The sequence below is a fragment of the Chiloscyllium plagiosum genome, unplaced genomic scaffold (genome assembly GCF_037043375.1).
Source record: "Chiloscyllium plagiosum isolate Xiang-an unplaced genomic scaffold, Cpla_swu_hap1 HiC_scaffold_47, whole genome shotgun sequence".
NCBI classification, from domain to species: domain Eukaryota; kingdom Metazoa; phylum Chordata; class Chondrichthyes; order Orectolobiformes; family Hemiscylliidae; genus Chiloscyllium; species Chiloscyllium plagiosum.
Window position 1 is genome coordinate 10,347,827 of NW_028270185.1, and position 13,618 is coordinate 10,361,444.

Here is a 13,618-nt window from a genome sequence, read left to right on the forward strand (position 1 = left end):
AAATAAATCTATAAAGAATAGAATATTTTTAGGGAACCTGACAGGATAGGTGTGGAGAGGCTGTTTTTCCCTTGTGAGGAATCTTAGGGAAAGGGACCACCCATTTAAGACAGATGAGGAAGAATTTCAGAGGGTAGTGAATCTGGAATTCTTTCTCACAGAGGGCTTTGTCATTAAGTATTTTCAATGCTGAGATAATCAGATTTTTAATCAGCAAAGAAATCAAGAATACAGTGAAAAGGCAAGAAAGTAGAATTAGGGATTATCAGAGCAGCCATGATCACATTGAATGATGGAGTAGACTTATGGGCTGAATGGCCTACTACTGCTCCTAAATCTTATAGTCTTAAATTACAACATGCTCTGCATCTTTCGTCTGTTCCACAGAAGTCAGAAAATGAATGTCATTGCTGCGATAATATTTAGTAATCCCCACACCACAAATAATTAGCTGTGACTAATTTAACATAAAACCATTAGTTGCTATGATTATACTTTAATTGCAAGCTTTAATTACAGCAACTAATTAACATGCAGCCTAACAGAAGGAGCCACATTCCCTCATTATATTTAGTTCATACCTTCTTGACATGGATTGCAGGGAAAGGACTCTGTTCATCCTGAAATCTTGCTTTCTCTGTCGATTTTCTCTCAACCCTTTCCGGACTCTGCATGTTTTCCCTCTTGCTATTGCAACTTAGCAACTCAGTTTCGGTTGTCGAAAATTGACCATGACTGAAACATTTCATGATAGGTGATGATGCCTCCTGGTCAGTACTCCCATCACTTGAAGCACAAGTCTTCAGGTTATATTCTTCTCACAACCATCTCTAGTTATTTCCCTAAGTGTTGTGGTCAGCTATCAAATCTATATCACCACCCCAACCCCAATCTTGGCCTCGCCTAGGAAGCTTTTTTCCCATTGGATTTGGAACATGGAAATTTGAGAAGTCTGTTCAGCCCAACCTGACAGTCAAAGAGCTAGATGTTGGCTGATTTGTATCTTAAGTTGATCCACCTGCCTAGGCTTTTTGAAAAATTAATTCAGTGAATGCAGACGTTACTGGCAATGGCCAGCATTTATTACCCAGCCCTAATGCTCATGAGGTGGTGGTGGAGAGCTGCCTTCTGGAACTGCTGCAATCCATCTGGCTTCATATCCTTTCATACCCTCACCCTGTCAAACAACCTGTCGATCTGATGTGAAGAAGTCATGGAGTTTTTTAAAAAGTCATTCTGTTTATGATGTCTATGATCCAATGAGTTCCATTCCCCGCTCTATTGCCCCAAATCCTTTAAATTTATTTCTCTTTAGTGTACATTTAATTGCTGTTTAAAATCAATTATCATCCCCCCACACCCACCTGTCATATGTAGGTCATTCTGAATTTTTCCTAAATGTCTCTTTAAAATGCCTTGGATCTGATTTTAATGTAATACTTCTTTCTTCTAAATTCCCCAAGCAGCTGAATAAAGATTTCTCAAATAAAAGCAAAATACTTTGGATGCTCGAAATCTGAAATAAACACAAAGACCAGGCAAAACTCAGCAGATCTGGCAGCATCTTTGGAGAGAGAAACAGCTAACGTTTCGAGTCTGATTGTTCAAAAGAAAAGTCATATCTGATGCCAGACCTGCTGACTTTCTCTAGAACTCTGTGCTTGTTTTAAAAAGTTTTTGTTTACCCATCCCGACAATTCTGTCCAAAACCCTGAAAAACCTCAATCAAAATCTCCCTCTATTTCCTTCTAGTTTAAATGTTTCTTTTTGTGGTATCTTTCATGTATGATTTATGTCATTATTTTCTCTTTACTAAATCCATTTGCAGCAAACCAGAGCACCGAAATACTCCAATGGACATCTCCCAGCTTCCATTGTCAGCCATTAAATCTTCCAAGCAACTGGAGTTGTCGGATTCGGAATCTGATTCCCGAGAACACTTAGGTAAAAATAAACTGCCTGGTGCTGACCATCATCTATAGAATGTGAATGGTTTATTAATTCCCTTTCGGAAAGGAAATCTGCTATCCTTAACTAGATCTGGCCTGTATGTGACTCCAGACCCACAACAATGTGATTGATTCTCAACTACTTCTGAGAGAAGGTGAAGGTTTAGTGCGAATGTAAAAATACAGAACTCCAGGTTAACGTTCTCATAACGGGTTCAAATCCCACCATGGCAGAAGGTACAACCTGAATATAAAAACGAAGAGTGGACATCATATGGCTTTAATGTAAAGTAATGAGTGTTTCACTATACAGTGCATTGCTGGTGAAAGTTATGTGCAGAAGTCCGATCAAGTCTCAAGTAGATCAATGCATCTACTTCCAGGCCCTGCACGTCAGAAATTATCAATTGATCTTGGAAAGTGGAATAGCAATTTTCTTTTTCTTTCATGGCATATGGGTGTTACCAGTATTTATTGCCCATCCCTAATTGCTCTTGAACTAGGTGGCCTGCTCAGCTATTGCAGAAGGCATTTAAGAGTGGAATTTAAATTCAGTTAATAAATCTGATGTTGAAAGCTAGTCTCAGTGATGGTGACCATGACAACAATTGTTGTAAAAATCCATCTGGTTCAGTCATTTCCTTTAGGGAAGGAATCTGCTATCTGTACCCTGTCTGGTCCACATGTGATTCCAGATCCACAGTCAACCACATGACTCTTAACTACTCTCTAAAAGGGTAGATGATGGAATAATGATAATCCAGAGGCCTCAAGCTCATGTTCTGGGGAAATGGGTTTGGATTGCACAATGGAAAATGGTGGAATTTGAACATAATTTTTTCTTTAAATCTAGAGATAAAAATCTAGCCTAATGCCAACTGTGCAATCATTCTCAATAGTCATAAAAATAATTTGGTTTCATCAATGCACTTTAGGAAATGAAATCTGATGTCCTTCCCTGGTCTGGCCTACATGTGATTCCAGATCCACAGCGATGTGGTTAACTTTTAATTGCCCTCTGAAGTGGTTGAGCAAGACACTTGATTCAGGGGCGACTAAGAGTGTGCAATAAATGTCGACCCAGCCAGCAATGCCATATCACATCAGCAAATTTTTAAAAACGGCAGTACATCGACCGTGTGCTTTTTAAAATTCTTTCGTGGGATATGGGTGTCAATGGCAAGCCCAGTATTTGTTGCCCATCCCTAACTGCCCTTGAACTGAGTGACTTGTTCAGGCCATTTCAGAAACTGGATAAGTTAGCCACATTGTTATGGGTCTGGAGTCACATATAGGCCAGCCCAGGTAAGGACATAGAAAATAGGTCAGTTGCATCCACTATCGCACTATAGAATTGGTGATCTTTGCATTGCTAGTCAAGAGCTTAAGTAGGGACCTTCAGCAGAGAGAATGAAAATAAAAGGTGAATTAATAATAAGAAAACAAAATATTCCACATGCTGGAGATCTGAAATGAAACCAAAAAGTGCCTTAGATCGTCTACCCAGTATCCTTTAGAGGTTCTCTACTCCCTGGTCATCAGGAATATCCTTCCTGTTTTTACCCCTGCCTAGACTTGTTAGAATTTTACAGGTTTCCATGAGATTGCCCCCCAGTCTTCCACACTCCATTGAATATTAGTCCTCATTGGCAGATTTCCTTCCCTGAAGGACATCAGTTTCTTGGCACCACAGTAATGCTGCTCACATGTTGATCTCTCTCCTTGATTTCTTCTGTTTCACTGTAGAAAGGGACAATCCAAAAGACACTGGTAAGCGAAGCAATTATGAGAAGTTGGCAGCACCTCGCTCAGAAGGCTGGAAACGATCAGTGAGCCAATCAGAGGAAGAGTTGACTTCAGCCAAGGACGACAGTGACTCCAGCCTGCCAGATGACTCGGACAGTGAGGGGCCGAGCACCGGGCGGAGGAGCTTTGTCCTGTCCAAGGTCAAGCGCATGAAGGTCGAGGGGGATGGCGAGGTGCGGCCGGTGGTGCGCGAGCCCCGGAGCTCCCTCCCCAGTGGCGGTGATGGGGACACTGATAGCTCGGAGGATGAGAGCAGCGGCCTGGCCAGCAAGCCCCAGTACCTAAAGAGGAAGAGGAGGCCTCGCGAGAGCTCGGCCGCGAGGGCCAAGTCATCAGACTCACCGAGCCCTGGTGCCTCCAACTTTGGCAGTGGAGGTGGCGGAGGTCGGGCCCCGTCCAAACCCGCACCCGATCGCATCTCTCCCCTCAAGATCAAAACTGAAGCCATTCAGCCCGTCAACTTCGACAACAACAGCGCCATCTGGAACTTTCCGCCCAACCGTGAAGTCATGAGGAGCGAGCTGCCTTACCGCTTGGCGACCTCTGAGCACTTTCACCCGGTGCCAGCTCTTCACGTGGCTATCCCGGATTCCGTGCTGACACCCCCAGGGGGCGCTGATGCCAGTGGTGGGCAGAAGACTCCATTTAGCAGCCCCGCCACGCCGCCCCCTGCAGCCCGGTCTGTCCTGGCAGCAGGAACAGGGACAGGGGGGTCATCGGACGCCCTGTCGCCTCCTCTGTCAGGCTCCCCCCGGGAGGACAAGGCCCAGGCAGCGGCCTACGCACGTGAGCTTGAGATGGTGCACCAGCGGCGGCTGCACGCGGTGCTGCCGTTGGTGACCCCTCATCCTGTGAGTGGAGCCAGCCCTTCCCCTTCCCCCTCCTCCTCCGTCGTCGTCGGTGGTAGCAGCAGCGGCCCCCCGCCTCAGGGCCTCTACACCACCAGCACCATCCGCTATGCGCCAGCCGACGTCGCCTTGGCCATGCAGGGCAACCTGCTGCCGGCTGCCGCTGCCATCAACTTTGTGGACCTCAATGCCTCTGCCTTTGGCAGCGGTGGTGGCAGTGCCGCTGACTCGAAAGCCCAAGTGGAGATGATCTACCATCACGTCCAGCGGCTCAACATGGCGGGGCCCTTCGCCAGCCCCGTCGGCGCAGCTGGCTTGACCCAGGTGCCAGCGGGAAGTGTCTTCACGACGGCTGAGGCCCTGCTCTCCACGCTTCCCTTCCCCATGAACACGGGCAGTATCCATGCCCCCCAGACTCTGGAACGCAAGGAAGATTGACCTCTTTTGACTCTGCACCCTTGGGCGGCTTCTCTTGAGTGTGAGAAAGGGACAATCTCCTACATCCTTGAAAAAAACTAGGCTCAAAGTTGACCCCCACCGGCCCTCCATTTTTTATTTGTTTTGCTCTGGAGACAATTGATCTTGGTTCTTTTTTTTCCCAATTATTTTAACTTTCTTTTTAACCAATCTCTTCAAATCCCATTGAGCAAAAGCACTTATTTTTCTTTTGGCTCTTGGAAGGAGAGTCCAATCGAAGATGGACAGAAGTCCAAGGCATCGCCGCTGACCAGACAGAGCGCCAATGGGTGCCATCACTTCCATGACCCCATGACCCCAAGGAAGTTGGTGGGGGGGGAAATCCTGTTGGATGGAGGGTGGGATGGGGCAGGTGTGTCTCAGTCTGGGCCGTAAAGCTCTGACTTTGCCATCCCCCTCCTCTCTGCGCCACTTGAGCACAAAGCTGACAGTCACAGGGAGAGCAAGAGAGTGACCAAGCAAAACTTGTAGCAAACGTTTTGGGCCTGTGTCCTCAGACCTTGCCCGCTCGTCATCCACCTTGGGCCTGTGGCCTGAGCCTCGTCTAGTCATTGTCCATTTGGCCCTGCTGTGTGTATACTGTACAGTCAGTCGGTAAAGATTGTAAAAAGGGAAATTGAAATGAAATGTCTCTCCCTGGGACGGATGGGAGGATTGCAAATAAGGCTTGACCCAGTGGTGTGAAAATGGCTATTATGGTGTCTTGTTGTAATTGGTATTTGAGACGTTTTTGGGACAGACCGGTACCTTTTTTGGGAAATGTGCACTGTCTTTAACACCGGTTCATGATTCCAGCCTATCCCTCACCAGTCGGTATCAATCCTTGGGAGGGAAATGGGCTGGGGTAGGTGAGGGTTAGGCAACTGAGGAGTTAGGTGTAAAGGTTTGGATGTGGGGAGAAAAGGAGTCACTTAAACACTTATAGTGGAGGCTTTTCATGTTAAACCATTGTGGGTGTGCATCATGACCCGGACATTGATGGCTTATCTCATGTCTACATCTCTCCCCATCAGTGCCACAAATTTCAGAAGACATCCTTTTCTCCCAGCAGACAGAAGGTGATGCAGGGGATTTAACTGGTGTTTTTCCCTCCCTTTAATCATTTTGAGGTAACAGTACTGGTGAAGATTGGCATACCCTTCAAGTGGCAATGCCACGATCGATCCATGTCATCTGTTATTGACTCACGCAGAGGGAAGGTGAGCAATCCAGATTTCGCCATACACTCAATTGCCAGTCTGGGGTTGTTACTTAGGACCCTTGGTTGGGGGAGGAGCAGGTGTGTAGGGCAGACAGGATGGAGTCACACATTAAGCGCTGGCACTTGGGCGTCAAGCACATTTGTGAGTTTCTAGTTTTAGTAAAGATTTAAAAGTGAAGGAGGGGATTAAGGATCACCGTAATGACGTGAAATTGACATTGGGGATTAACCCTGAGGTTGGTTTGTCAGAATCTTGGGCAAAAAGACCAAGAGGGCATTTGGAACAAGTTTGGACTCGTGATAAAGTTGTTCTTACCAATCAGTTGCTCATTCCATGCTGGGAAGAAACACATGAGAGAGGGATTAAGAGAGAGTTGGCCGTGGAAGGGGAAAGGAGCGAGACTGAGAGGGCAACAGCAACAGTCAAACAACATTGAACATTCTTTTTCAAAAATATATTGAAACCTTCTGGTTCGCTAACTTCACCCTGACCTCTTGCTCATATACTCATCTCCCTCTCCCTTACTCAGCTGTGATGAAGGACAGTATGTGAATTGGAAACCGGTCTTTCATCAGGTAATGACAAGTTGTGATGAGTGTAGTAGCTCTTCCAGAATTGGGGTCAAGGTATATGGTTGAGGTATTTTAATGGAAACTTTACTGTGTCTCTAACCCTGTGCAATACCTATCCTGGGAGTGTTTTATGGGGACAATGTAGATGAACTCTGTATCCAACTCATAACCAGAAGAAATTCCCACTGGGTGTAAAAGTTGTGATTCTATTGATTTTCTATCGAAAACCTCCAAATTTAACAAGCCACAGAAGACCCCAGATTGTCAACAGTGAGAAAAGCAGGAATAGTGCCTGCAATGTGATCTTTTCGTTTTGTGCAGAATCACAGTGTGTGATCTCTCCAACCCTTAACTTTTACCCAAATTTTTCCCTTGAAACATTTAAGTGAGATTTGCTCCATACCCCTGTCAGCTTCCTTTGGAAATAAGACCAGGTGGCATGATCATTGTGTGTTGTTTGAATGGTGGTTGCAATTGCCAATTGCAGTGCCCATACTTAATGCCCGATCAAAGATTGGCCAAGTCAATGCAAGTTTGAGATTGAATGTGGTAAATCTGAGCCAGTATAATATTGATCAGTACAATTTCCCCATCCCCAAAGCCATTTGCAGCGAGAAAGGATGGGGAAGGGTGCACCCTTGATTTTGGTACAAGCTGAAGTCCTCGGAATGGTAAGACTGTTCTTGAGGTTTATGTTTTGTGAGACAAAACAGAAATTGCTTATTGCCTTTCCAAAGAAAACAGACACATTAAAAGGACATACATTTACTTAGCACCTTTCACAATCCGAGGATACCCAAAAGCACTTTACAATCAATGAAGTACTTCTGAAGTACAGTCACTATTGTAATGTAAGAAGCTTGCGCATAGCAAGCTTCCACAGGTTAGTTTTAATGATGTTGGTTGAAGGATAAATATTGGTCTATGGCTCTCTTTCCTTCAATGTGAGATTGGATCACATGATCGTTTACCTGAGAAAGGCCCTGTTTTAAGATGTCACATGAAAGATGGCACCTCCGACATTGCAGCATTCCCTCACTACTGGAACTGGGTTAGATTATGTGCTTGATTCCTTGGAATGGGATTTGAACTTACAACCTTTGGATTCTAAGGTAAGGTAAGGGACCGAAATGCTGAGGCACTGCTGATACTCAGAATTGCTGCAATGCAACCACATCTTATGAAGCCACAGTTTATGGTGGAAAGATGTGTGTTGTTTGACTGTTTATTGCGTTCAGTAGGAATTAGTCTTTCTTAACATTATTTCACAAGTTGTCGTTCATTGGTCTGAGGCATCTTGTAACAGCAAAGATGAACACTCAGGTATGGATTAATTTTGGCAGAGGTAGGGCAGGGCAGAGTAGGGTTGAGAAATATTAATTAGTTAATTAAGCTTGAAAGAATGAGGGGGTTGTGATTGTTTCATTCCCCCCCCCAAAGAAATTGCACAACGTATACCTAACACCTGCCTGCCTGACCATTATAATAGGTCAGCCCAAATGCCAAACATTAGCACTAAACTACTTGCAGAGGGCTGCAACTTCACCCATGAGCAAAGACACAGGATTACATGATCAGTACAGAGACCATTCAGCCCATAATGTCCAAGCTGTGTTGCTATAGAGCCTCCTGCTGTTCCTACTTTCCGATTGTATCCCCACAGCTCTGCAAGCTCAAGTGCAGATCCCAATTTCAAATCATTTATCAGATCTGCTTCCATCACCATCACAGTAGGCAGCAAGTTGCAGGTAATGTCCACCCTCTGTATCAAACAGTTCTTCCTCAAATCCCCTCTGCATTGCTTGGCCAAGATTTTAAATTTGTGTCTCATTTATCCTGGTATCATCAGAGAATGAGAAACATTACCCAGTCTAAACCTGTCAGAACTTTTTGCAGCAATGTCAAATCTCCCCTCAATGTCTTGTGCTCCAAGGGCAATAAGCTCATCTAAGAATGATAAGGCCATTTGACCCATGCCGACTCTGTAAGAACTGCTCAGCTGGTCCCACTACCCTGTATTTTTCCTGTAGCCCTGCAATTTTGAACCCCTCTTCATGTGGTTTGCCCAATTTCCCTTTGAAAGCCATGAACAGTTTTACACAAAACAATGGAAAGTCCTTCTCATCCAAGGGGAGTAAAATTAGATACTTTAACAGTTCAGGAATTAAGAATTTTTGCACCCAGTTTCAGTTTTGGTGGAAATTAGCAACCAATTATGATTATTGCTGAGAAGTGAGACATGTTACCACACCACTCAACAGGATAAATGCAAGAATGCCAAACTTTAGACAATCACAACAGTTTACATTACAGAAGAGTGTTGATTGATTAGCAAGTTGACTCTGACCAAGGATTGACATGGAGAAAGCAATGATGAATGATAAATTTCCCCTCATTTCCTGGTAATTCCAAAAAAAAGGCACAAGAAAGGAACATGTTCCTATTATTTTCAGAGAACAAATTCTTATTTTTTCTTCATCATTGTGTTTACTTGAAATTTGACATTCTTGCATTTGTCCTAAAGAGTGCAAGATGAAAAGCTTTGGCAGTACAGATTGGTCTTCTCAGAGATATTTAAACGCTTATGTACTTAATCTAAGAAAGTGTGATTCATATTTAGAGATTAAAGTCATCCCCTTAATCGGGCAGCTTTTACAACTGTATTTTAAAATGTTCAGTATCTACTTTGCACCAGCAGATGGTGGTTAACTGCAGAATTTATTTCTTGCTATAACATGGATTTAGCCCTTAGACTGCCATAGGGTCCATGAAGTGTCCAGCCACCAGAGGTCAGTTTGTTTTTAGTAGCTAGAAAACTGCCATTGTAAAGCTATTCAGTGTCAGTTTTGTTTACTTAGGTGATTCTGTATATTTCTTGCTGTGGTGGACTGATCCTCTGATCATTCCTCTGCACCCTGCAATCTCGTGCTTTCCACACTAGCTGCTTCCAGTTTCGAACTCAAGGAACCCAGTTTCTTGGCAAAAAAGAATACAAGGTGGTTTCCCTTTGACTCCCTTATATGCTAAGAGGTAAAATAAGACCTTTTTCCAAAAGAATCCTTCACTTATAGGTAGCTCTCATCCCTCAAGGTGTCCACAGACATGTCATGCTATAGAAGAGGCCATTCAGCCTATCATGTCTCCACCCAGTTATCCAATCAGTATTATGATTTAGTGTGAATCTCCTATTTTTTCTCATACTCTTGTACATTGTTTCTATTCAAATATATATTAATATATAATACATTATTAATATATATGAATAATTTAAATGTTTTTGCCATCACTGCTGGAAATCCGTTGATCCTGCCATTGCCTGTGGCTCGTAACCTTGAAAATCCTCACATGGGGGTGACCACCGTTAACATCTCTAATGAGCCTCAACTGAATATAATTTTTACTTAAATGATCTTTTATATTAATTTTCTTTTTTGCTGTGTGTTTTTTGCTGATAGCATTTTTGTTGAGTGTCTTGTTTCAATTTTGGTTTTATTTTCAACTGTTGGGATCTGTTGCAAGTATTGATTCCAGTGGACCTCCATGTACATGCAGTTTACGGTTTAATTATAACCAGAGAGAGTTCCTGGTTGCTTCTCCAGATTTAAGGCACCTGTTGTACAGACCAACTTGCATTTATATAGCACCATTCACGACCCAGGATGTTCCAAAGCATTTCTCACTCTGTAAGGCACAGCAATCGGAAATACAGCAGGTTACTTGTGTACAGCAAGATTCCAGAAGCAGCAATCAGCTAATAAGCAGGTGCCTTCTATTGGCAAAGAATTAATTACATCAGACCACTTTTCTTCAAGCTGCAGAATTTTTTATCATTAGCCTGAGTGGTTTAGTGTGTCATCTGAAAGATGATATCTCGAGGAATGCAGCAGTCCCTCAGTACTGCACTCAAGTATCAGCCCAGGTTAAGTGGAGGAATGGGAGTTGAGCTCAAGAGCACTGCTCACTGAGACACGGTAGCTTTGTAATTATCAACTGGTGGACTGTGGCCTGGCCTGGTCTTTGACTTATGGATCCATCAAGACATTTAAATCTGATCTCCATTGCCAAAGCTCAAACCATACCCCTCAGCCAAGGCAAACATAGACTGTCTCAAATCAGTTTATGAATTTCAATCAAGATTAAACCTATCTTAATTAATTCTTCTCTGTATTCAAATATGTTTAGCTGAAATACTTGTGCCTGATTTTGAAATTGACCTGTGTTATTTGTGGGTGTGATCGAATAGTGACAATGTTACTGAATTAGTTTTCCAGTCTGAACACTTTAAAATTTCACAGTTTTTAAATTAAGTTTTATGACCTGGAATTATCAATGGGCATAAAAACTAGGAGCAGGAGTAGACCATTCTGTCCTTCAAATCTGTTCTGCCATTCAATCCAATCATGGCTTCAACTCCAGTTTCCATATTGCTCCCAATTATCCTTGGATTCTCTGAGAGACCAAAAATCAGTCTGTCCCATATTTAAGCAAGGAAATCTGCTTGTCCTTACCCAGTCTGACCTCTGTGTGACTCCAGAGCCACGCAACTAGGTCGAATCAAGGGCTAACGAGGAATGGTAAATGAATGCAGTCTTGTCACATCCTGCAAATAACCATTAATATGGAGGCAGGGACCTCAATGTGATTCAAATTTTGCTCCAAAAGTTAATTCCACTCCATTCTTTTAAAGTGAAGTTCATGATTACAATGGATATGCATTACTATTCATCACTTGGTAGTTTTAAGAGTTAAAGGATAATCTAGTTATTGTTTGTAAATTCATAATAAAGGGATTCCTCTCCCATGTATCCTAGTTAGCAGAATCCTGATGGATATCTCTCTCTTAGACTGAGGCGGTACTCTATCAATCCTGTCAACCTGTTTTGCATCACATTGGGCAGATCATTGCTCCAAAACCCTAGGCTCATGGTCTGGGAACATGGGTTCAAATCCCCCCATAATAGATGGTGACATTTGAATTAAATTAAATCTGGAATTAATAAAAGCCAGCCTAATGGAAATCATGTAACTATTGCCAATCATCTGAAAAACTAATCTGGTTGACTATTCTCCTTTGGGAAGGAAATCTATTGTCCTTCAGGTGGTCCGGCCAACATGTGACTCCTCATGTGATGAATTCTTAATTGCAGGATGGGCAATATATTAGCCCAGCCAGCAACATGCACATTTCATTTATGATAAAACATTCAGTTGCTAAGGATCTAACCTATGGAATTAGTTCCCAGAGTCCCTGCCTGCCAATACTTTCTTGAAGATGTCACTTAAAACCTACCTCTTTTGCTCAGTCACCTCATCATATGACTCAATGTCAAACTAATCAATAATCTTGTAGAACACCACTGCTTTCTTTCACTATGTTCTATATAAACGCAAGTTGTTGTTTCAGCTGCAACTGTTTTGTAAATCATTCTCCTATCTTCATCTCTACATGCATTCTGTCAAAGAGGTGGGGGGTTGCTCAGGTCAGGGAAAATTGGCACATCAGTAGTGGAGTGCTCTCTCTTTGCAGATAAGGTCCTACATGAGGTCACTAAGATTGCTTCCAGGCTAGCTGAGATCGCCTATGCTTTGCAACACCCCTGACCCTCCCCTGAAGCCATCATCACCACAAGATCCCATCATCTGCCCAACTGTGGAGCTGAGATTCACCCCACCCTCTATCTCACTAGCCTCCTCCAGGATTTTTTGGACAATCTTTGGATGCCACTGTGAGCACAAGCCAAGGAAAAATTCCTGAACGGGGTAGGGAAAGAGACTTTTTTAGTAAAATACTTTATTTTTAACTTTTGTATGTTGAGAAATAATGTTGGACTTAGATAAGAATAATTCAGTTGGAGAATGTAGTCTGTTCACCTTATGGGTACGGGGTAGCTTCCCCTGCAAGGATGGATACGGCGAGAGGTCAGTGGCATGGGATGGAGGAATTCAGGTGATGTAACCTCCAGGAATGCATCCAATCAGGACTGATTCCTTAGGCCTTATGAACTATAAACTGGAAGTCCTGGACAGACTCAGCAGATCTGGTAGCATCTGTGGAGAGAGAAACAGATGACATTTCGAGTTTGACTTTTTTAGAACTGGAAGAACCTGACAAGTAGCAGGTTTTGTACTGTTTACAGGGAAGGAGGAGTGAGTGGAATAGCTAGGGATTGTTATTTCACTGGAGCAGGTGTATCTCTATTCATGAAAGCTACAGAGACTGAACTCATTTTCAAACATAGAGCAGTCAAAGCACAGGAGGCGGCCATTTGGCTCATCGTGACTTGGCCAGCTCTCTGCGAGCGCACTTCCTCTAATTCTGCTCACCTGCCTTTTCTCTGTAGTTTTACAAACTTGCAATCTTCAGTTTAATTCTGTTTTAAAGACCACAATTATTCTTGCCATTTCATGATACTTGTTTATCCCAACTTTCATTTTTCACCTTTGATCTGTCACTTGGAACCAGCTACATTTAACCATAGATCCACTATAGAGGAGCTCATGAAGGCTTTCAAGATGTTGCATTTTCAGTGGGTGATTTTGTTTCAAGTTGTGATCATAAGTGTATTTTTCATGATAGGACAGATTTTTACTTGCTGCATTCTTGTAACGCCGGGCAATTTAACACTGTATCCCAAGGAGACTGGTGGGTAGGGAGACGGTTGTGGAGGAGCAAAGGGGAGAGTTTCAAAGTAAAGATTTAGCTTGGTTCAATTTCTCTATTTCCCAAGATCTCAAACATCTGACACAATAAGGAAACAAGGAAG

General features: G+C 43.2%; 1 protein-coding gene across 4 annotated transcripts in view; it reads left to right on the top strand.

Annotated features, from left to right (window-relative positions):
* The window catches only part of LOC122542817 (neuronal PAS domain-containing protein 3-like), a 441,402-nt gene extending 433,632 nt beyond the window's left edge, over positions 1-7,770 (top strand). For all 4 annotated transcript variants that reach the window (XM_043680887.2, XM_043680884.2, XM_043680886.2 and 1 more), the window contains 2 exons: positions 1,829-1,944; positions 3,696-7,770. In XM_043680887.2, coding sequence (XP_043536822.1) covers positions 1,829-1,944; positions 3,696-5,041 — 1,462 coding nt within the window. In that variant the 3' untranslated portion in view covers positions 5,042-7,770. The remainder of the gene's footprint in view (positions 1-1,828; positions 1,945-3,695) is intronic.
* The last annotated feature ends 5,848 nt before the right edge of the window (positions 7,771-13,618 follow it).